Raw genomic sequence first — 21,563 nt, forward strand, 5'->3', positions numbered from 1 at the left:
CGCCGGGAGTTACACGTCACGGATAATCTACATCAGAAAATTAGCTTTTTATGAATAACAGCAGAATTGTTTTTATTTTTAATCATGATCCTCTGGCAAGTGTTATGAACCTGAAAACAGTTTAATACGAATTCTCCATTGACGTTTCAGGTAATCGGTCGAAAATAAAAACAAATTCCTACGCAGAGTTTATGCAGGTATAGGTTAGGAAATTATGATGATGGCGGCCATATTGAAAACGAGTTTGACCGGTGGGAGAGTTTGTAGAAAGATACTTTACTCTGTCGTAGACCGACGTAGCGCAACATCTCAAGCTCGTAGCAAAACTAAAATGGTAAGAATATATTTATAATCCAAACTGTGCAATATTACTGGTCATGAAATCGCTGGATCGAGTTCTTTTGAAACGTATTTAAATCGGTAAAACATACAAGTCAATTCATTCATTGTTGTTTTTCAGTTTGAATACTACACTTTTCGATTTTACAACAATATGCTGCGATTATAATATAGAAGTAATTTCAATATTTGTTGCGTAAATATAAATTGAAGATAATACAATTACGCTCATTGTTGATTTTTCTTGAGTGTCGCGTCATTTTTCATGAATAGACTGTATTAAATTTGTGAAAGGCTTTACGGGTACGGATGTATTCCATCGCAACAAGTGGTGTGTACACACTATAGCGTAATCAATATTTCACAATTCGAAAAAGAAATCAATGAAAGGCAGTGATCTAGAAACCTTGAGATTCATGTAGTGGTTTGTAGGCTGCTTTTTATTGTGGTGTCATGAATTGAATGAGCATAAATAAAATGTGCAATAAGTGCGCATATAATTATATATTTACGACAGTCACAGGAGTGATTAGGGATTTCCGTTTCACTTTACTGCTTTAGCAATACTTATAGTGGTCGCGGATACTGCGGTCGTCTTTGAAAAGATTTATTTTCGTGTACAATTAAGTTTCCGTTATATGTATCGTTATCTTACTTTTTTCACACACTTTTAAACTCTTAATAAAATTGATAATACGATGAATTACAACTTTAAGCATTATATGGAATATAAAGTATAATACATGTGAGATAACCAAAGGGTAATTAATGTTTACACAAAAATTAATAAACAAAACAATATCAGTGCTTTGATAAAATTGTTTGTCAATTATCATTCAATTTTGCATGGTTACGCATGAAAAATTACGTGTTGCATTTATCAGACTCACAATATGTATTCGAATATTTATCGGATTTCAGGGCAAACTCACATCTCAGGAGCGAGAAAAAGACTTGAGCCCATTACTGAGCAATGGATGGACCGTACAAGATTCGCGAGATGCCATCTATAAAGAATTTCTGTTCAAAAATTTTAATCAGGTCTCAAAAATGAATAAGAATTAATATTGATAATTCGAGCTTCAAAGTTTTTCTTGTACAACCAAAGTAATTCGTTCTTATATTATTTCTATAATTTATTTATTACAGGCATTTGGCTTCATGTCAAGGGTAGCACTGCAAGCTGAGAAAATGGATCATCACCCCGAATGGTTTAACGTTTATAACAAAGTGCAGATAACTTTGTCTTCCCATGATGTAAACGGATTGTCTCAAAGGGATGTTAAGCTAGCTACGTTTATCGATACCGTTGCTAAAACATCCAACGAATGATCGTGAAAAGAGGAAAAAAAATTCGAATAAATCAATCATTCGATTATGAAACTTCAGGCACGGAAAAGCGACCTTGATTTATTCATTACAGCACCTTTATCAGTTAGTTGGTGGAGCTTATTCTTTCAAATATACGTAATATATTTCATGCATGTAATATAAGTTTGAGATACTTACCATCTAATCGAATATAAAAAATGATGAAATAAAACAATTTTCAATTTTTGTTCCTAACTTAAGTGTCAGTCTCTTACAGTAGTCATACCACAAGGAGCAATACGTTGCTTTCCAATGCCCGGTTCAATAATACGCGCTTTGCTGAAACGGGTCAATGTTGTAAAAAAAACTGAAGAATATAAGACTTGTTCCTTCCGCGGACGGGTCAGACACATTTTAGTCCCGTTCTGCGTAGACTATACTTGTCTGTGAACCATATGGAAGTTGTGTTAAAAATATACAATGCTGCAATGTTTGCGTTAAGTGTTAGCAAAATTGAAAGTCAACATTGCGGAATATATATTTTTGCACTCAACGGTCATATTTTGTTTAATTTTTAATAACAGTAAAATTAGTAATGAGGGTGAAAACTAATTAAAGAGATTTCCAAGCTTTGAACGGTGCGCTAAATAATATCGAACGCGATTGGTTGAAAATCCAAGATGGCCATGTACGGTCCGGATACGCGGACGCGCGATTGGTTCTTAGAGAGAGCTACGCACATTAGCTGCGCAGGAATATAATTAAGACGTTCTGGTCGATATGTGGTTCTTCCAATATTCGCTAGCGTCGCGAGCATCGAGCGTGGTTTCCCATCTGTTGGTCTAATCATTTAGCGGCATGGGAACCATGACCGATCGACGGCACGCTGTCAGTGGTGAACAGGGATAAATAGATTATATTCCGATTTCGACGGTTCCGCTCGCGCAAGTGTGTGTAAACGAATGCAGCCTGGGCACGGGCAACGAATCGACGAAGTTGAACCCGTTAGCCCTCCTCCCTATAAACAGTATACGCAACATTGACGACACGATGGGTCTGACGAGGTGCATCAACGGTACCAGTGTTAATTGTAATTTGAGAATCTTGTGAAACAGCGAGTGTCGAGTGTACGTGACAGTAGAGAGAACATGATCAAGCTGTGGACAACTAGTGCAGCATAGCCGTGCGTAACATAAAACTTTGACGAGTTTATGAGCAGAGACCAGAAGGTGGGTTGGACCGCCAAAGCTAACTGTACATTGCTTCGCAAATTTATGCTTGTGACCTGTCCGTGTGCATGCGTCAGTGTAATTTTACACCTTTTTAAATACCTTATTATTATTTCAGTTTGGGCTGTTTCTCGTACCGAGTAACATTCAATAACGATTTCAGACTATTCCTGTGTTTGCATTTTCAAACCGACCTCCTTTTCTTTCTCATTTGCGCTGGTTTTACGCTGTAGCTATACCGTTGCTCGTTAATATTACAAGACCCCTTTTTTCCTCTAACGTATATACAACACGACCGTCGTAAGCTGTCGTAAAAACATGCAAGAAACATATGCATTCGTATCCGCTTCGGTTTTCTTACATCACGTAGCTTTAAAACGTCGCGTATCCGTATAACCACCCTATACACTGCTCTACATTTCACTTCAAAGAATACACGCATTTGATTGAATGGACCGAAGATTTACCAAGACGTTATTTGATACTGCTGCAAAACCCCTAAAAAGTATGTATGACATTAAATCGTTCACTTCAGATTCCATGCGTACATCATGACTCATTCTAGTAGTTCTTAAATTTTACATCATTTTCGCTCAATTGGTTTATCGTACTTTTTATCATCACAAATTTTATTCAAACGGTTAATGTGTGGCAAATAGTTCAATTTTAGTATCGACCACTTTTTCCTTATTAATTACTTGGTATTATCTTTGGAATTATTCATTAATCACTTTCGTTGCATATTAGGCAAAACAGTTGCGCATATTTGTGTACACGTTTTGTGCTAAGGGAGGAATCAGCAGGCAGCACATTTTGATAGGATTTACCAACGGTAATTTAATTTATTATTTTACAGTGGATTGGACACAAGTTATAATGGAGGGACCTGAGGTGACGTTTTTATTCCAGTTCGGGTTGACTCGCAATACCGTAACTGTTGAGGCTGGCACTCTCACATTAAAAACTCTAAAAGACTTGGCCTGTGATTTTATCAATGATAAGTGTCCCGATCATGGTTTGAGCCGTCTAAATGAAAGGCTGCTCTTGTTTAAACACGATTATAATTCAACAAATATTCTTCAACTTATTACAAATGCTACCGAAGTTGTCGACGAAACATTGGTTGAAATAGTATTGACTGGTAAGTCAAGTTGCGATGAAGTTTAGTCTTTTGGTTTTCATCCTTGTCTCGCAACTGGTAAAACTTATTTAATATTTCACATTTCAGCACAAGTACCGAGTGAGGATGTACTTATACGACCACATACCCTGGTGGTTCATTCGTATAAGGTTCCAACCTTTTGTGATTTTTGTGGTGAAATGTTATTTGGTCTAGTTCGTCAAGGACTTAAATGCGAAGGTAGATTTCAGCCAGTCGCATTTTAATTGGAAACTCTCATTAATCGCTAATAATTTTTCAAAATGCAACGGTACCTACAATGTTGCTTTTGATTTCTTTTAGGATGTGGAATGAATTATCATAAACGATGCGTCGTCGTGATTCCCAACAATTGTTCCAACGACAGTAATCAGAGGAGACGCAGCTCTACGTTCTTGAATGTTCCCAGGTCTCCGAGCCAAGGTTCGACAAGCAGTTTGGCCAGTGGCAGCGATGATACTGCTAATCTCAGCACGAGCACTGCGTCCCACTCAAGCCAAAATAACAGCACGCTTGTAAGTATCCCCGGTTTTTATTATCATGAAGTTAAAATCCGTTTTGTTTTTTCCAGTTTTTTAGTTTGAAGTAATTTCATTTTCGTTCATTATGTTAAGAAAAGTATTCATTTTACTGTAACACGTAAACTATTGAGTAAGCGAACTCAAATGTTGAACCCTTCAACTGCAAGATAATATTTAGGATATCATGTTATGCTTTTGCGCTTCGAGAGGAAGCAGTCAATCCAGAACTCGCGATGATTATCTATAATTGGTTAGTTCCTGCACAGATAAACGTGGTATCGGCGTGTGGTTCCTTTTTAATATCGTATATGCTTCAAACATAGTTAAGGATAATATGTTTTGGATCAACTTTTAGGGTATAATAATAATGTTTTAACTATTATTTCAATAATACAACTACGCTATCGATTATTATTCGATTGATTGCAAAATAAACAAAAGTAGGTAGATTTTAACAATTAGTGTTTGCCTGTTCATAATTGAATATAGAAAATGACATTGATGTTTTGTTTTCTTCCATCTTGCAGACTATTCCCAACATATTAGTTCCCAAACCATCACGATCACCATTGCTGGGGGGGCGTCCACCCTGGATAGATCGTGAAATTGGAAATCGTATTAAAATTCCGCATACTTTTGTAGTGCACACTTATACTCGGCCTACAGTTTGCGGATTATGCAAAAAACTATTGGGTGGATTATTCAAACAAGGCTTACAGTGTAAAGATTGTCAGTACAATACCCACAAAAAATGCATCGACAAAATTCCTAAAGACTGTACTGGCGAGATTCCAAGAGATAGTACAGGTGATGATCATTTTTGTCCTATCAATTAATTGGTATATTACATACTATAAAATGATTTTAATATGAAAATTTTCAAAAATTCTCTACAAATTAAGCAAGAGTTTTTACTAAAGTATACAGTAAATAATATAGCCTCTTTATTCAGGTGCAGAATATCGAGATGGTGGCGAAACCGAAGGGCGATATGGTGGTCGTAACGAAGAAGGAGATGCTGACAATGCTACCGAATCTCCATTGCCCCCATCGCATCCTTCGTGTGTGGCTGATGACAGAAACCACAATGGGGGATTAAATTCTGTAAGTTATTAGAAAGATCGGCTTAAAAACCAAAATCATAACAATACTTTTATCAATATTTTTCCACAGGATCTCATTCCAAGTCACGATGAAGTCTCGTCTGACGAATTCCCGAAGACCAGACCCTCGAGGTAAGATTTTTAACAAAGCTAGAGTAATCTATTTCCCAAAGTCAAGTCTCTATGTAATATTCTCATCTAAAGATGGTTCTCTTTGATTTCTCTACCCCCACTTTCCTTTTCTTGTTTCTACATTATTAAAGTTTGCAGTTCATCGCCAAGCAACAACATTCCGCTGATGCGAATAGTTCAAAGTGTTAAACATACAAAACGACGTGGTTCTAAAGTTCTGAAAGAAGGCTGGATGGTGCATTTTACTAGTCGTGATCCGACGGTCAGTGAAAGAATATGATGCTATTTAACAATACTACATAGTTTGGTATGTAATTCCGAGATAAACGTTGATAATATATCCCTAATTTCAGAGGAAACGACATTATTGGAGACTGGATACGAAAGCTATTACACTCTTTCAAAGCGACAGCGGACACAAATATTACAAGGAGATACCATTGGCGGAAATTTTGTATATTGATACTGCCAGAACGCCACATTCCAGTAAGTTTCATCACAAAATATTAAACTGACATTTGCTATTCTATTAACTAAATACAGGTATTTATGGGAAATTTCTAAAACCTTTAGCAGATTCTATGCATTGTTTTGAATTGAGAACTGCGAACGTGGATTATTATGTCGGTGAAGATCCACTTCACAGCGGTGCCACTGGACAGATGCCTCCACAAGAAAGTGGCGTCGGAGCGCACTTAGCCAAATCATGGGAGACGAGTATTCGGCAAGCTTTAATGCCTGTCACATCTGCATCAACACGTAAATAAACAGTTTTTTATACTGCTCAGTTGATCCGAGTTGTAATAAATGCAACAGCAAACGTTTTTATATGTAAAATGTAATTTTTAATCATTTCTAGCGCAAGAGCAACAGTCCATGGAACCTGACGAGCGCGTAGTCGATATGTCGCAATTGTATCAAATTTGTCCAGACGAAGTATTGGGATCTGGTCAATTTGGGATAGTGTACGGTGGTACATACCGCAAAACGGGTCGCGCCGTAGCAATTAAAGTAATTGACAAACTTCGCTTTCCGACAAAGCAGGAGGCACAGCTCAAAAACGAAGTTGCAATTTTACAAAATCTTTCGCACAGCGGTGTCGTTAATTTGGAACGAATGTTTGAAACCCCAGAACGAATATTCGTCGTGATGGAGAAGTTGAAAGGAGACATGCTCGAGATGATTTTGAATTCGGAAAGGGGACGTCTCAGTGAAAGGATCACAAAGTTTCTTATAACACAAATATTAGTTGCGCTGAAACATTTACACAGTAAAAATATTGTCCACTGTGATCTGAAACCAGAAAACGTATTGCTCAGCAGTAACAGTGATTTTACTCAAGTAAAGCTTTGCGATTTTGGATTTGCAAGGATTATTGGAGAGAAGAGTTTCAGAAGAAGCGTTGTTGGTACTCCCGCTTACTTGGCTCCCGAAGTATTGAGAAATAAGGGATACAACAGATCACTGGATATGTGGAGTGTTGGCGTTATTATCTATGTTTCACTTAGTGGTACGTTCCCATTCAATGAAGAGGAAGATATCAACGAACAAATTAAAAATGCAGCTTTCATGTATCCACCAAAACCATGGAAAGAAATATCTTCTGATGGTAAGTTTTGGTAATAGTTGAAAACACAATACAATTTCATCGGAATAATGTAAACTGAATTTTGGGTTACGAAAATTCGAATACACATCAAGTTTGGCCAAACTAATTGAACAAACGACGTAAAAATTATTTCAACACAGATATATTTGCATGTTTCCGATTGATATAACATTTGCAGCAGCTGGTTTGTTACTACTTTATTATAACTAGTTATTTCTAATACCTCAATGTTATTGCTTACAGCTATAGATTTAATTAATAATCTACTGCAAGTCAAACATCAAAAGCGATATACCGTTGACAAGAGTTTACAACATGTATGGTTACAGGTGGGTAAATTTTATTGAAAGTAGAGCTCAGAAGTTCAATGAGTGACAACAATTTTCTTAATCGAACTACGTTGTTTGCGATTTTAGGATTATCAAACATGGTGTGATCTCAGAGAACTTGAGCAACAGGTTGGTTGTCGTTACTTAACTCACGAAAGTGACGACGCTCGTTGGATGTCCTACGCTAATCAACGGGCATGACAAAACTTCTCTCCGACCATAACCATTGAACCACCAACATCTATGCTACATAAGGGGTGGGCGCGAAGTGCCCGTGCTACCATCAGGCGTTTCATTCGCACCTGACAAATCAGAAACGTTTGAAACACATTTCATTTTACGTATTTCCGTCAAGTGATATTGAAAGCAATTTATTCCTGAAATAGTATTCAATGTTTTGCGAAACATTTTTAGCAAATCGTCGATATAATAAAACTGCAAGCCCGTGATTTTAGCCCTGGACTGTTAGTATTACCTATGTTACAATAATGCAAAATAACCGCGAATCTTGGTGTATTTTAGCATAATAACACAGTGAGCAAAGCACTCGCGTTTTGGGTGACATTTTTTCCCAAAAGTTTACTTCTAGATTTTGGACTGCAATAGCAAAGCAGAGACATTAATATTTATGCGAATTTATCACTGCATTGTGCCATCCTGGGCTTCTAGATATGTTCAATTTTTTAATTTACTGAAATTGCTGTATCGAATGAAAAACGATTTTTAAAAATCCCCGAGATATGCGTCCGTGAAAAGCTTGCAGCTCAATTTGCATGATAAATATTGACCAAACTCCTCATAATTACCGAACGTTTAACTTTGATACCATTGAATTTAGCATTGTCAGATACTAACTTTCCGAAATTAGATGAGATTTTTACCACTAGTTAGTTTTAAAAACAAATGGACGGATTAACGGAAATATAACGATAGTTCGATAGTTGAATCATGTTTAAGATGAATTGCTACAATTTATGATATAGAGAAAAGATTCGAACATTTATTGTAAATTGTTAAATGATGAATTTACCTCAGATTCTCAAGCTATTTTTACATTAAATTTTTTATTTTTCTTCATCTTTTGTTTACACGATAAGATTTGCGGTTGTAGATTCATTCGATTTTCCAAAATATTTTTTCACAAACTGAGCCTTACACATAATAAGTTTCAATTTTCAGGAACCGAATCTTTATAAACACCGAAACAAAGATTATTCAATTTGAGCTGAGAAGAAAAATTTGTTTAAAAAAAAAAAATAATGCATGTAAATTGATTCTCGTTTCACGATTATTTAAAATTTTATTAGCTAGGGAAAAAATGATACATTATTGTTATTATTATTATTATTATTATATATATATTTTTTTTTTATGAATTGAAAAGAGGTATTCTAAGAATAGATCATATGCTTTGAAGTGCAGTTTAAAAATAAGTGGTAACAATGACAAATGCTGGAATTTCGCATTGAACCATGTTTACCCTGAGCGAGAATCTTTGATTTCCGATACGATGATTATTATTATCATTAATTCTATGAATCTCTATGTTGTGACCTGGTTGTGGGATCTGGTTAATTTTAATTTTTATTATATTTTATTATACAAATTGGACGCAATATTATAACATTATACTAAGTACCGTTCTATTTTATATACATCATACTTAATTAAATGCTCAGTATACTGAGCTATTCAGGAGTCGGTGATGTATTCTATATATAGGATTAACTTCAGGGAGACCCTACCGTACTTGACTTTTGGATAGTTCCTTAATATCACTCGTTTTTTTTTACGGTGATAGATAACATTAGCATATTATTTTAACCCGAGAGCCATTATAGTTGAATAATACGTGAGCTTAGCTTGATCGTTTCAAATTTAGCTCAAAACGGTGAAAAAAAGTCGAAAGTACCCGTGGGATGTTTTGTTATTGCTCGAATAATGAGCATATCGAGAATGAAAATGTTGAGGAGTCTTATACCTATGGTTTATTGGTTGTAGAAATCGTAATATAACAAAACGCACAGTAAATCATTCCGAACAAATTTTTTTCAATCTTTTTAACTAATTACGTGCTTAGTATACCTGATTTTATATTTTTTTTTATATCAAATCGATTATATAACTTGAGAATTATTGTTCTTTCGTTAAAAAAAAAAAAATAAAACATTACCGGTATTCTAAATATTTATATTTGTCCTATTTTGCCTGGAAGTAAAAGATCTACAGTGAATAAATTGATTATAATAACGTATTGTAGCTTTCAGGTGTACAGTTTACGCGTTGATTAAGTTTTTAAAAATTTTACGTTTGTATTACATTTTTTATTACATTGATTGTAACATCTTGATATTATTTAAATGAATTTAATTCAGCATAAAAGTATATCTTATTATGATTATTATTACGTTTTTCGTTTAATTTAACCGCTGCATGCGTCTGTACAATATATCTAATTTATTTATGAAATTCTTTTGTCCCCTCGGAACATTTAAATGATGTAAAATATACTTGATTTTAAATCTTCCCACTATCACAATCATTCAAGTTGGCGGATGTCTTGAACAACAAATGTTACAGTTGTGCGAAATAAGAATAAGGCCTACTCAAGATGTAGAATATACATTTTACGGATTAATTAATTCGTATATAGAAAATGGGCACGTTAATCGAAATAAAAGTTCGAAGCAATTTCTTAATAAATTGCACAAAATTGTTATTAGTCTTACCGTCCACACACAAACGGATAAACAGTTGATAATTTTTAAAATCAAAATTGTTATCAGCAAAAGGCAACAATATTTATATAAAATTATAAATTTCTTGCTTAAGCTTGATTATAAATGAAAAAAGAATTTCACGTTACTTTGCCTAAATTATTAAGGTACGTAATGATACTTGCTTAAGGCCCAAGTTTAAAGCCGTTATATCTGGCGTCTATTCGAATTAGTGAATTTGTTCGAAAATACATTGATCAAATAAAATTGTAGAGTATTAATCAGACATTCAAATTTCTATGTTGAAAATTGCATCTCATTACTTGACATGTCTTCTTATTCAAATTAGTATTAGGTAAATTGTCTTCTGCGATCATGTTTGAAACTGCAAAGCCTTGCTGTAAATTATATATAATCTGTTGTTGCTCTGCAAATTAACACACACACACATATATATATATATATATATATAAATGATCTAAACATAGGTAATAAAATGTATTATTACATTATGATTATATGAATATTTCTAATACAGTTGAGAATAATATGATATCTTGTTGGTAAATTGTAACATTGTTAACTTTGCATTTTTAAAAGCAAGGTAGACTATACATTTTGTGTGATTTCTTATACCGGTTATCACTCATACCGCCGAACCGATACACCAATCTACGTCTATTGTCAATAAGTATTACTTGCTACCATACGTGGAGATAATTTTTATCACACGCCGAACTAGTATTGCTACCTGGTCTTAGAAGAACTTCCTGTCTGTTATGGCAATTAAATTGTATTGTTAGTCTTCCAAAGTCATCACTTACTACATATTTACGAATACATCACACTTTTGAAATCGATAACTTCTTATCAAGCAAAACTAATTACTAGATGCCAATATTTTGTGAAATATCATTTTTCCATAGAAGTTATACAGTCTAATTCACTACACTGACTTTATAATCTCGCTGTATTAAGCTTTCTACTTATGTCACGTTTATCTTCCCTAAGAAGTTGGTTCTGAATAAACGAATAATAAAATATAACTAAATTATTGTAGTTACTCAAGAATTAACTGTTAAAACTTGGGTGAAGCAAACAGAAGGGCCTAATAATAATTGATCACTGAAAGCAGATCATGTAATCATAAATTGTAGAGCTGATCTGTTTTCAGAGGTAATCACATTTGTATCGTTAATATATCTAACGTAATAGTAGCTTGCGAGGTAATAATCCATTATGCTAACAGATAATGCGCATTGCTTAATATTTACAGTATTACCGAAAGGTTGTTCAGATTTAAAATGAAAAACATTTATTAAAAAAACAAACAAAAGATATAATAATAAAAGCTAAAAATAAAGAAAACCTTAAAAATATACATGTATATTAATAAGCGAATAATAAATAAAAATAAAGAAATATGTAATCATTTATGCAATTATGTAAGGGCACAAAATATAAATAAAAAGTTTTTTACTCTCAACTTCTAATTGATTCATTGATTTGGCTTTCGGATATTGTCAAACATTCTTTGGAAATGTTTTAACTCCTTGATGTGCAGTCGAATATTTTAAACTTTGTTACACTATAACAATAACAATATGAAAATACTGTCATTGCTTTAGTTCTAACAGCAGGAAGTCAAAGATGCCCTGCTTGAAATAATTACTTTTGTTCCTCCGTTATGCATCCATGACTCTTCAGAGATTTAGTTCAACATCGAATTTGCAGCAAATATCATGTCATTTCTTTATCGTAGCTTGAATTCGAGTGGAGTACGAATTTATCAATATTAAATCGTTATTTAATTTGTGAAAAATTATCACCAGTGAACGCTTCTTTGGTAAAAATAAAAACACAATAATTTTGACTCGTTTCTGTAAAATATTATAATAACCAGAGTGAGAAACATTCTTAGATAAGTATAAACTTTCAGTATGACGATTAAGAATACAATGGTATTAAAATGTCACCTAGTTTTCTTGATTGTGAACAAATTATTTGCTACCGGAGAGTGGGTAGAGCTGCCGCAGTTCTCCGACGAAACCAAGGTTTACAAATTAGCGGGAAATCGGCATGATACATTGTATAATAAAGTATCTAGCAATGATTATAAAACTGTGTCAGACAACAATTTTGCAATTGCAAATGCATTAAATGATTTTGGAAATACGGATGGGAACATTGCTAAAGTAATTATTTCACATGACTCCAAAGATCCTGAACACCATTCAGAATTAATCGCAACAAATCCTTCAAACTTCTCCAACCAGTCTTCATTGCACATCTACAATAATGATGATCGCAATGACGACTCAGTGGATACATTCACACAAAACGTAGACATAATCTCTAGTGTTAAAGACGTTGTACACAGCAATGTGGTGACGTCTACTCCAATGGAACACTTGACTGTGGAATCACCAACCGAAATACTCGATGATCCAACAACAGCGATACCAATATTACAATTCCCAACTACTGGAAAGCCTTATTCTGATAAAATGTCATGCAACAATCAGACATTAGAAGATTATTTGCCAATGGAAATGCTGAGGAAGGTTCATCAAACTCTAAAATCTCAACCGTCAACTATGAAGGGAAAGATTCGATTCTTGAAACAGTTTGAGAAGGATTTGAGAGCGGAAATTGGTGAGTAAACGATCTTCTATTGCGTTTCTTTTTTTTTTATTGTAAAAAATCATTATCATTGCTCTGTTTATCCGTTTATCCGTTTATTATCATAAACTCCGTACTTAATTGAATTATTTTTCTCATGCTGCTCAGAGGCACGACTCGTCGCTGCTTTAGCTCCACCTAGGCGAACCAGAGGTGCTCATGACTATTGGGATAATGACGAAGAAATTGGTTTTCCCTCTGTGGAAGGAGCTTTAATAGCAATATCATTTTTAACTTTTGCTGTTTACCTAGTACAGCTAGTTATGGTATTTTATATAGCGTACTTTATTATTTTACTAAAATAGTATTAGCAGCATTTTGTCCAATTCCCTAATTTATGTCATTTCAATATCTCAATCAAGTTTTTAACTCTCCACAGCTGTTATTCCGCAATACCAACAATACGGCGAACGGTGCTACCATTTTCTTTGGAAGAAATCGACGATCGACAGTGGACTCGCTAACTAATAAAACAGATGAGATTCTATATTATTTAGACACATTTAATACAGAATAGTGATTACAGATAGTCATAATTCATTAGGTGTATAATTCAAGATTATTAAACTCGATGCAATTCTGGCAAGCTGTTAGCGAATATCGATATTTTATGAGTTCTTCGCAGATATAATATTGAAACATTTTTATACTAGTTTTTTAGCGTTGTGTAAGCATGTTGTCAAAACGGAATTTAAACATACCGCAATACAATGATTTTTAGACAATTATGTTCCGACTGGTTCTTTTATTTTTTCTATGATTAGTAAGATCTTACATTCCTTTCCTTACAAATAATTAACAAGGCTATATTTACATATCTATGTCTATCACGTTTTTGTACATAATTAATACAAAATTAAGTGCATTCTTCCTTTTGAGCGATGTTCTCAACAGTTTGAATTTTGTACCGATTGTTGGGCATTATTGTGAGCGTCGGCGATATCGAAACTCGATACCATTCAAAGTCCCGAAACGCGGCATAAACAAGCCGAGCGGAAAGTGCGGTGTTGGAGGTACTTGAAAGTTCATTTTTGGTGGGAGCCTTGAAGGTTGATATTTACGATATCTGAAAGTAGATAAGTAGAAATAAAGTGAAAGTTGCGGTGTCTTGAAGGAGCCCAAGTTCGATTCTCTGTTCAATAGGAATTACAAGAGATGGATGTCACATCGATTGAGACTGCAAAATCTTTGCATCCTAAAACGTACGATGGTCACATTCAGTATGGGACTGCTGGTTTTAGAACGAGGTAATTCAATTGTCAACGTTTATCACTACAATTTCATTTATATGCATAAAATTCGATAAATTCACCGGTACTGCAACATTCACGTGACAGTCTCAGGCATAACCTACAACTACCGAATTTCCGTCCCATATTTACTTCTCCTATTCTTCATAGATCAGAAATATTGGATCATGTCATGTTCAGAATGGGACTGTTGGCCGTATTGCGATCGAAAAGCAAACGAGGTAACGTCAGAATTCTGATATTGTTGAATAAAGCGAGCCGGGCATAAACCCTAATCTGATCAGGTCTTTGCCCTCTCAATTTCAGCCGCGATTGGTCTCATGATAACGGCCAGCCACAATGAGGAGCCTGACAACGGAGTGAAACTTGTAGATCCAGCAGGTGAAATGTTAGAGGCGTCATGGGAGAAACTAGCAACTGAGTTGGCTAACGTCGAAGATGCGAAACTTGTATCGACCTTGCAAAACATTGTCAGTACTCAAAACATTGATATCAATGCTCCTGCAAATGTCGTAGTTGGTAGAGACACTAGACAGAGTAGCCCTCGATTGGCGACTGCTGCGGTCGATGGAATAAAAGCACTGCAAGGCATGGTGAATGACTTTGCCGTTATAACTACTCCACAATTGCATTATCTTGTAGTTTGTCTCAATACCAACGAGAGCTATGGAATCGCAACGCTGCATGGCTACTATCAGAAACTTAGCAATGCTTTCAAAGAGATACGAGGAAGTTCGCCAAGTTATAAAAATTACACTCCAAACCTTGTTTTGGATGGCGCAAACGGTGTTGGCGCCATTGCAGTGAGGGAATTTCAGAAGTACTTAGGTGATTCTATTCAAATTGAACTTTACAACGATGGAAGTGAAAAGCTGAATTATATGGTGAGAAAAAAATTTTTATTTAGATGCTTACTCATCTTAATATCACTAGCTTTATCTCTGATAGATTTTCGATCTCTAAACTAGGTTTCAGGAGTTGGAGAGTTATTAAAATCATTGAATTGTTTATTTGCCAACAGTGCGGAGCTGATTTTGTTAAAGTACAACAAACCCAGCCAATGAATGTACCACAACAACAAAATGTGAGGTGTGCTAGTATCGATGGCGATGCAGATAGAGTTGTGTATTACTACACTGATGGGCAAAACAAATTCCATTTGTTGGATGGTGATAGAATAGCCACGCTAATAGCGAGTTATTTTAAAGAATTGCTTCAAGAATCTGGACTTGATTTACAACTTGGCTTAGTGCAGACTGCATATGCTAATGGAGGCTCAACGGATTATATATCCAAAGTTTTGGTTGGTCCAATTTGTTTAAAATACCAAAAATCCGAATAACCTTTCACGAAATTTATGACAAACATCTAGGGGAAGATGCATGGTGAATGGAATAGAGTATATATAGAGTATATATATATATGTATATATATATATACATCACCACCATATATATATATTGATTTCAGAAAATCCCTGTGGCTTGCGTCCCAACAGGTGTCAAGCATTTGCATCATAAAGCTCTTGATTTTGATATTGGAGTTTACTTCGAGGCGAATGGTCACGGAACTGTCACTTTTAAGGAGAGTGCGTTGGGAACGATTCGCAGTGCTATTGCAAATTTGAGGTAAAATCACAAATCCAAGGGTTCCAGGTTGTAAATCCGTCCATCATAATATTTGTTCTACAACTTATACTGAACCGTTTTTCGTATTAAAGATTGTCAGAAACTGCAAGAAGTGCTGCTTCCAAACTACTTAACGCTATTGAAGTGATAAATCAAACTGTGGGTGATGCGCTCAGTGATGTGCTTATTGTAGAAACTATTCTACATTCGAAGGGATGGAGTTTGGCAGACTGGGAAAAAAGCTACACAGATCTTCCAAACAAGCAGTTAAAAGTAAAAGTTCGCGATCGAAACGTTATCAGTACAGTAGACGCTGAACGAAAATGTGTAACTCCTGCTGGTCTACAGGAGAGAATTGATACATTAGTTGCAACATATCCCAGGGGTCGTTCTTTTGTAAGGTATGAAAGTTAAGATGCGCAATTTGAATCAAGTAATAGGCTATACTAGTAATTTAGAAGTTTGTTTAACAAAGTTTTTCCATTTCCAGGCCATCTGGCACAGAGGACCTTGTCAGAGTTTACGCAGAAGGTCAGAGTGTTTCTGAGGTACAAAAATTGGCTACTGAGGTTTCACTAGCTGTCTATGAATTAGCTGGAGGTATTGGTCCTATACCAATTGTTCCAAATTAAAAGAAATCTTGAAGTATTCTATCCTGATAACAAAGATACCTATGTGAGTTAATATATTTTTGTTACAAAGAATAAAGACTTGTTGAGCGATGTGTGAACAAATATTACCTATACCTAGTGATATGGTGATGGTATTGATTCAAAATAAAGTAACAATTACATATATTATTCAATAAATAATTCTTACAGTTGGTATATTACTTATTTAATACTTTCATGCAGATTTTGTTTAATCCAAAGTAGGTACATTTGACTAAATCTGAGGTTGAGGCTTGAACGTCAATTAGAATCGTAAGTATGCGGAAGAGTTTTTTTCGTATGTAAATTCGCAGATTTGCTCTGCTGTATCATTGAGCGTTGGCGACGACAAATCCGGATTCGTCCCAAACGTTATAGGCAGTTAGTCATTCACAGTCGCTATGCGGTGCTCGTTTCGTACGGTGGAAACTTGCTTGAGAGCCTGATTAGTGTTGCACAGTTCGATAATTCGTTACTTACGAATTTTTTTTCGAACTACAACCTCTGAAGACTTCAAATCTGATAGCTTCACGAGGTTTCGGTGGTCCTATAGGATTGCGTTATACAGCTTTCGTGGATAAGGGAATTACCGGCAAGCCTACTTACCCACCGAGTAATGGTCTCGCAAGCTTGCCGATAGGTATCGGATCTCTCTTAACTTTCTTTATGCTTCCGCTTCCGCGATGCGCGGTGGACCAGGACCAGGAGCCACCTAGGAGCAGTCTGCTCTTCAACCTTGTAGTCCGTCATAATTTTCGGTGATCATACAGTGTAGTTATTATGCAACATAATATTAAATTAGCAATGACACTGTTGAAGTATTAAACATGCATGTGATAGTTTGTCTGAATTACTGTGAGTATCGTCAGACGTATTGTGTATCTTGCTTAGTCAATCATGAATTACAATTCTAAGGTTAGTTGCGTAGGAAATCATCATTTATATAATTCGATCTTATGACATATTTTTTTTTTTGCAAACTGTTGGATGTTACAGAATCATGACACGATCCTGGTAATATACCGGCGTTAATAACTTATCATGTTATTTATTTTATACACCGCAAGACGATGTCGAAGTCTGAAATGTCTACCGTCTTCAAAGGTACTCGGTACAATGGTGAGTGATTTATTATCGATTCTTGGGTACAATTTCAATATTCGTTAGTCTTCAACAAATTAGACTTCCATATTTTAGACAGGTGAAATCTATTAGTTTATTCAAGTTTTTGTTATTGGCAGTATTCCGCCGGCGTTGCAAAGCCAACACCGTCCGCAGAACACACACCTGCAGAACGAGAAGGGCCATGTTTAACTGTGGGAAAACGTCATCGATGTCACACAATTCTCACGAGTATTTCTGTGGCTCCAAATGCATCTGCCCCCAATTCAATGGCTGATATGTTACCAAAATTTCAAGAAGTTGTTACCAGCAGTTCTGTAAAACCAAAGACAAAACCCGTGCAAGAACCAGAATGGAGGCATATGGAAGTGGACACTTCCAAATTCCCTACGCATTGTTTAATGCTTTCCAAAATTAGATTAACATGTGAGTAAACCATAGATGATTAGAGAGTGAACATATGTTTATTTATTATTCTATTGGATTTACTCACACTAATAAAAATATTTTCTTTTCCAGCTCTAGTAGTAATTACAACCATGGGTGGATACGCATTGGCTCCGGCCGCTTTTGACATTCAGACTTTTTTGTTATGTTCAATAGGAACTGGGCTTGTATCAGCAACGGCGAATTCTATAAATCAATTTTTAGAAATCCCATTCGATGCTCAGATGTCGCGAACAAAAAACAGGGTATTAGTTCGTGGCCATCTCACGTGAGTATATATATCAATAATGATTGACATGGCAAAAAATGCATGTTTTTTTTTCTCATTCATAATATATAGTCATCATTATGCGTATAATAAATATGATTGGGTGAAAGTCTAATCTTTAATCAGTTTTCCAGTAATAATGTCATGAAGATTTTTATTTTTATATTGAAGGCTGTACAATTTCGTTTAATTCTCACCATTGCATACTGAATTTCAATAATTACGATTAGTTACAAAAATTGAACACTGATTATTGTAAACTTAATTAGGGACTTAATGTCAATAGGCCAGCCTATGCAATTGCATTTGCGACGGTGTCAGGTGTTGCTGGACTTTCGATGCTGTACTTAGGCGTCAATGGATTGACAGCAGCCCTAGGTGCTACAAATCTTATACTCTACACTCTAATTTACACACCGATGAAACGTGTCAGTATTCTCAATACTTGGGTTGGATCCATTGGTAAATGTGAATTTTGTGTACTGACAGATTACTTTAGAAATGTGTGAAATTTTCATTTTCAGATGTAACTGATTGCACAGTTTTCTTAATTAGAATATTTAGTTATACCTATAAAAACCGGTCACCATATCTCAAGAGTCTTGAAGAATGTCGTCTGTTGGAAGCTTTGCTATGTTCTTGACAAGTGATCGTAATTTTCTCAGTCGAAACACTAGTAAAGGTGAATGTTTTATAGTTGGTGCAATCCCGCCACTGATGGGATGGGCTGGATGTGCTGGAAACATTACAGCTCCTGGTGCTTGGATTATGTCCGGCATGCTATATGCCTGGCAATTCCCACACTTTAATGCACTATCTTGGAACTTGCGGCCTGATTATTCTCGTGCTGGATATAGAATGATGGCTGTAACCAACCCTGGTTTGTGTCGCAGAGTTGCATTGAGATACACGGCCGCGATCATGGGTCTGTCATATTTAGCACCTGCTTTAGATGTCACGAGTTGGTGGTTTGCAGTGGAATCGACACCGTTGAATGCATATTTTCTATATTTAGGTAACCATAGGAAATATGGTCTTCATTTCGTTCGATTCTAAGCTTGAAGCATGCACAATAGATGACAATGAAGTATAGCCAGCCGAAATGAATGATTTATAAAACCGTTGTGCTTCTGACGAAACAATTTAAATTAACTTATCTTCCGTTTGGTTTATGATTGGAATATGAATCTTTGAATGCATTCTAAGGTATTACTGCGAAAATAGCTTGCATGTAACATTGTAATTTTTTTTCATTTCAGCTTGGCAATTCTATAAAGAGTCCGACAGTGCGAGTTCGCGTAAACTATTTCGATTTTCGTTGATACATCTGCCCGCTTTAATGTTACTCATGCTCTTCAACAAAAAGTCTTTGAGAAATACAACAGATACGACGAATTCTGTTTCAACTAATGGTGAAAAAGATCCTCAAAGTTATTTCGCTGTGCTGGGAAAACCAACTACGTTGAAAGCATCTACAGTATAGACGAACTGTCAGGTAGAGAATATTGTAATTTTGTAAAGCATAGTACAAACAATTACAATGTGCAATAAACGTATGACCACAATTTCGTTCACGATATTGTTATACAATGCGTCATGTAAATATATATCACAATTCATTACATTATTTGAACTTTTTTAACCCAATCACTTGTGGAATTGTTGAATTGATTTGAAGGATTCACAGAAGAGGTAGAACTGAAATATAAATTCCGAACTCAGATAGGGAGACAAATTTTCAATCTAATCTCCTCGTGCGTGTCGTTCACGTCCAGAACAACGAACAAAAGTTGATTAAGGGCATTAGGGTTTAAAAATAATTTTCTATTATAGAACAGAGGCTAGAACTCAAAAAACATTTTATTCATAGGCCAAAACAAAGTGACACGTTAAATGAATTCCGTATTTAAAAAGAAGTCGCAAATGAGGATTTCGGTTACGAAATATCTCAAGTTGTCACGATCTATCGTTCCAACGCTAGATTGGAAGCAAAAGTGAAGTAGGGTAGTGTTTAATACCGCTGGAACAACTCCGCTAAGAGCAGCAGGATGCACTTGCATGAAGAAATTTGTACATAGGAGGAACACAGTAAAAGAAATAGCAGCGCGGGAATCGGATGCAGAAAAGATAACGAGTTATCCTGGTAAACAATTGTTGAATATAAATAAGGTAATAAACGTAACGTCATAAAATAAGTTGCATAATTGAACTCAGAGTCTCACTTGGTTTTCAACTCAGTTCGTACTCGGTTGAAATGTTGAGGACATGTGTACTAAAACAACGCGAGACTACTAGAACCATAATAGACGCGATAAACGAAAATCGTATGTGCACGTTCTCTCATCAAGAAACTCGAGAAGTGATAAAATAATACATTCATGTGCTATTTCACTCGTTTTGATGTTATTTCTGAGTTCATGGGGGTCCGATTAGTCAGGAGAGGGTCACACGGATCAAATCTGAGACGAAAAATTTTCGGTTCCAAAAAAAATGAAAAAAAAGTAAGGCTAACCCTTTTGCATTTTTGGCGAAAATTTTCGCGATTTTGAAAAGTGCTAGAATAAATTGTTTCATGCACTATTCCGACGTGATTTTGAGAGAGAAATCGATTGGGCGCAGTCCCGATACGCTGCGAGCAACGTGCAAAGAGTTAAAGCCGAAAAACGAGAACCTGAGTTTTTGACATTTTTCAGCTGGTGCTTTTTCCATCGTAACTTCTCTGCTGTTGATCCCAGGCTACTTTCACTGCGTTTTCTGAGTTCCTGGGGTTCCAATTAGTCAGGAAAGGGTCATACTAATCGAATCTAAGACCAAAAATTTTTTGGTCGAAAAATGAAAAAAACAGCAAGGCTTACCCCTTTGTATTTTTGGCGAAAATTTTCAGGATTTTGAAAAGTGCTGGAATAAATTCTTTCACGCACTATTCCGACGTAATTTTGCGAGAGAAATCGATTATGCGCAGTCCCAATACGCTGCGATCAACGCATCAAAAGTACCAGCCAAAAAACGAAAACCTGTGATTTCGACATTTTTCAGCAGGTGCTTTTTCCTTCGTGATTTCTATCCT

The 21,563-nt window shown here is 35.5% G+C and overlaps 5 protein-coding genes across 10 annotated transcripts; all 5 read left to right on the forward strand.

Annotated features, from left to right (window-relative positions):
- The first annotated feature begins 9 nt into the window (after positions 1-9).
- Positions 10-1,905, forward strand: Pcd (pterin-4a-carbinolamine dehydratase). Its single transcript, XM_046621327.2, has 3 exons — positions 10-334; positions 1,261-1,380; positions 1,489-1,905. Exons 1-3 carry the CDS (start codon positions 215-217, stop codon positions 1,669-1,671), a joined length of 423 nt encoding a protein of 140 aa, XP_046477283.1. The 5' UTR covers positions 10-214; the 3' UTR covers positions 1,672-1,905.
- A 586-nt stretch (positions 1,906-2,491) lies between these two features.
- On the forward strand, positions 2,492-10,905 carry PKD (serine/threonine-protein kinase D3). Of its 2 annotated transcripts, none has more exons than XM_046621266.2 (14): positions 2,492-2,879; positions 2,998-3,384; positions 3,736-4,020; positions 4,108-4,239; positions 4,342-4,553; positions 5,087-5,366; positions 5,512-5,663; positions 5,733-5,794; positions 5,933-6,056; positions 6,148-6,280; positions 6,368-6,553; positions 6,654-7,403; positions 7,647-7,732; positions 7,820-10,905. In XM_046621266.2, exons 2-14 carry the CDS (start codon positions 3,330-3,332, stop codon positions 7,931-7,933), a joined length of 2,571 nt encoding a protein of 856 aa, XP_046477222.1. In that variant the 5' UTR covers positions 2,492-2,879; positions 2,998-3,329; the 3' UTR covers positions 7,934-10,905. The 2 variants fall into 2 exon arrangements, with proteins under 2 accessions (XP_046477222.1, XP_046477224.1); XM_046621268.2 differs by having other exon boundaries at positions 6,371-6,553.
- Position 10,906: 1 nt separating this feature from the next.
- LOC124216610 (uncharacterized) lies at positions 10,907-13,853 on the forward strand. The gene is made up of 3 exons (XM_046621280.2): positions 10,907-13,104; positions 13,240-13,397; positions 13,511-13,853. Exons 1-3 carry the CDS (start codon positions 12,390-12,392, stop codon positions 13,646-13,648), a joined length of 1,011 nt encoding a protein of 336 aa, XP_046477236.1. The 5' UTR covers positions 10,907-12,389; the 3' UTR covers positions 13,649-13,853.
- A 272-nt stretch (positions 13,854-14,125) lies between these two features.
- nst (phosphoglucomutase 3-like protein nst) lies at positions 14,126-16,817 on the forward strand. The gene is made up of 8 exons (XM_046621279.2): positions 14,126-14,180; positions 14,275-14,378; positions 14,532-14,602; positions 14,688-15,265; positions 15,403-15,684; positions 15,852-16,009; positions 16,102-16,410; positions 16,500-16,817. Exons 2-8 carry the CDS (start codon positions 14,287-14,289, stop codon positions 16,639-16,641), a joined length of 1,632 nt encoding a protein of 543 aa, XP_046477235.1. The 5' UTR covers positions 14,126-14,180; positions 14,275-14,286; the 3' UTR covers positions 16,642-16,817.
- Positions 16,818-17,330: 513 nt separating this feature from the next.
- Cox10 (Cytochrome c oxidase assembly factor 10) lies at positions 17,331-20,120 on the forward strand. 5 transcript variants are annotated; one of them, XM_046621273.2, is made up of 7 exons: positions 17,331-17,417; positions 17,656-17,778; positions 17,901-18,207; positions 18,301-18,496; positions 18,783-18,958; positions 19,194-19,511; positions 19,756-20,120. In XM_046621273.2, the coding sequence occupies exons 2-7, from the start codon at positions 17,701-17,703 to the stop codon at positions 19,977-19,979; spliced, it is 1,299 nt and encodes a 432-aa protein (XP_046477229.1). In that variant the 5' UTR covers positions 17,331-17,417; positions 17,656-17,700; the 3' UTR covers positions 19,980-20,120. The 5 variants fall into 5 exon arrangements, with proteins under 5 accessions (XP_046477229.1, XP_046477228.1, XP_046477231.1 ...); XM_046621272.2 differs by having other exon boundaries at positions 17,348-17,574; XM_046621275.2 differs by having other exon boundaries at positions 17,348-17,574; positions 17,727-17,778.
- The last annotated feature ends 1,443 nt before the right edge of the window (positions 20,121-21,563 follow it).

Source organism: Neodiprion pinetum, chromosome 4 (assembly GCF_021155775.2).
Source record: "Neodiprion pinetum isolate iyNeoPine1 chromosome 4, iyNeoPine1.2, whole genome shotgun sequence".
NCBI lineage: Eukaryota > Metazoa > Arthropoda > Insecta > Hymenoptera > Diprionidae > Neodiprion > Neodiprion pinetum.

What these genes read in the sequence shown, in the direction of transcription:
- PKD (XM_046621266.2), top strand. Translation starts at nt 3,330, where the DNA reads ATGGACCGAAGATTTACCAAGACGTTATTTGATACTGCTGCAAAACCC. An exon ending in GCCAAAATAACAGCACGCTT is followed by an intron (nt 4,554 to 5,086) that starts GTAAGTATCCCC and finishes TCCATCTTGCAG; the next exon opens with ACTATTCCCAACATATTAGT. An exon ending in ACAATGGGGGATTAAATTCT is followed by an intron (nt 5,664 to 5,732) that starts GTAAGTTATTAG and finishes ATTTTTCCACAG; the next exon opens with GATCTCATTCCAAGTCACGA.
- nst (XM_046621279.2), top strand. Translation starts at nt 14,287, where the DNA reads ATGGATGTCACATCGATTGAGACTGCAAAATCTTTGCATCCTAAAACG. An exon ending in ACTGCTGGTTTTAGAACGAG is followed by an intron (nt 14,379 to 14,531) that starts GTAATTCAATTG and finishes TATTCTTCATAG; the next exon opens with ATCAGAAATATTGGATCATG. An exon ending in AGTGCTATTGCAAATTTGAG is followed by an intron (nt 16,010 to 16,101) that starts GTAAAATCACAA and finishes TTCGTATTAAAG; the next exon opens with ATTGTCAGAAACTGCAAGAA.
- Pcd (XM_046621327.2), top strand. Translation starts at nt 215, where the DNA reads ATGATGATGGCGGCCATATTGAAAACGAGTTTGACCGGTGGGAGAGTT. An exon ending in CTCGTAGCAAAACTAAAATG is followed by an intron (nt 335 to 1,260) that starts GTAAGAATATAT and finishes ATCGGATTTCAG; the next exon opens with GGCAAACTCACATCTCAGGA. An exon ending in TGTTCAAAAATTTTAATCAG is followed by an intron (nt 1,381 to 1,488) that starts GTCTCAAAAATG and finishes TATTTATTACAG; the next exon opens with GCATTTGGCTTCATGTCAAG.
- LOC124216610 (XM_046621280.2), top strand. Translation starts at nt 12,390, where the DNA reads ATGACGATTAAGAATACAATGGTATTAAAATGTCACCTAGTTTTCTTG. An exon ending in GGATTTGAGAGCGGAAATTG is followed by an intron (nt 13,105 to 13,239) that starts GTGAGTAAACGA and finishes CATGCTGCTCAG; the next exon opens with AGGCACGACTCGTCGCTGCT. An exon ending in ACCTAGTACAGCTAGTTATG is followed by an intron (nt 13,398 to 13,510) that starts GTATTTTATATA and finishes AACTCTCCACAG; the next exon opens with CTGTTATTCCGCAATACCAA.
- Cox10 (XM_046621273.2), top strand. Translation starts at nt 17,701, where the DNA reads ATGTTATTTATTTTATACACCGCAAGACGATGTCGAAGTCTGAAATGT. An exon ending in TTAGTTCGTGGCCATCTCAC is followed by an intron (nt 18,497 to 18,782) that starts GTGAGTATATAT and finishes TAATGTCAATAG; the next exon opens with GCCAGCCTATGCAATTGCAT. An exon ending in TGCATATTTTCTATATTTAG is followed by an intron (nt 19,512 to 19,755) that starts GTAACCATAGGA and finishes TTTTCATTTCAG; the next exon opens with CTTGGCAATTCTATAAAGAG.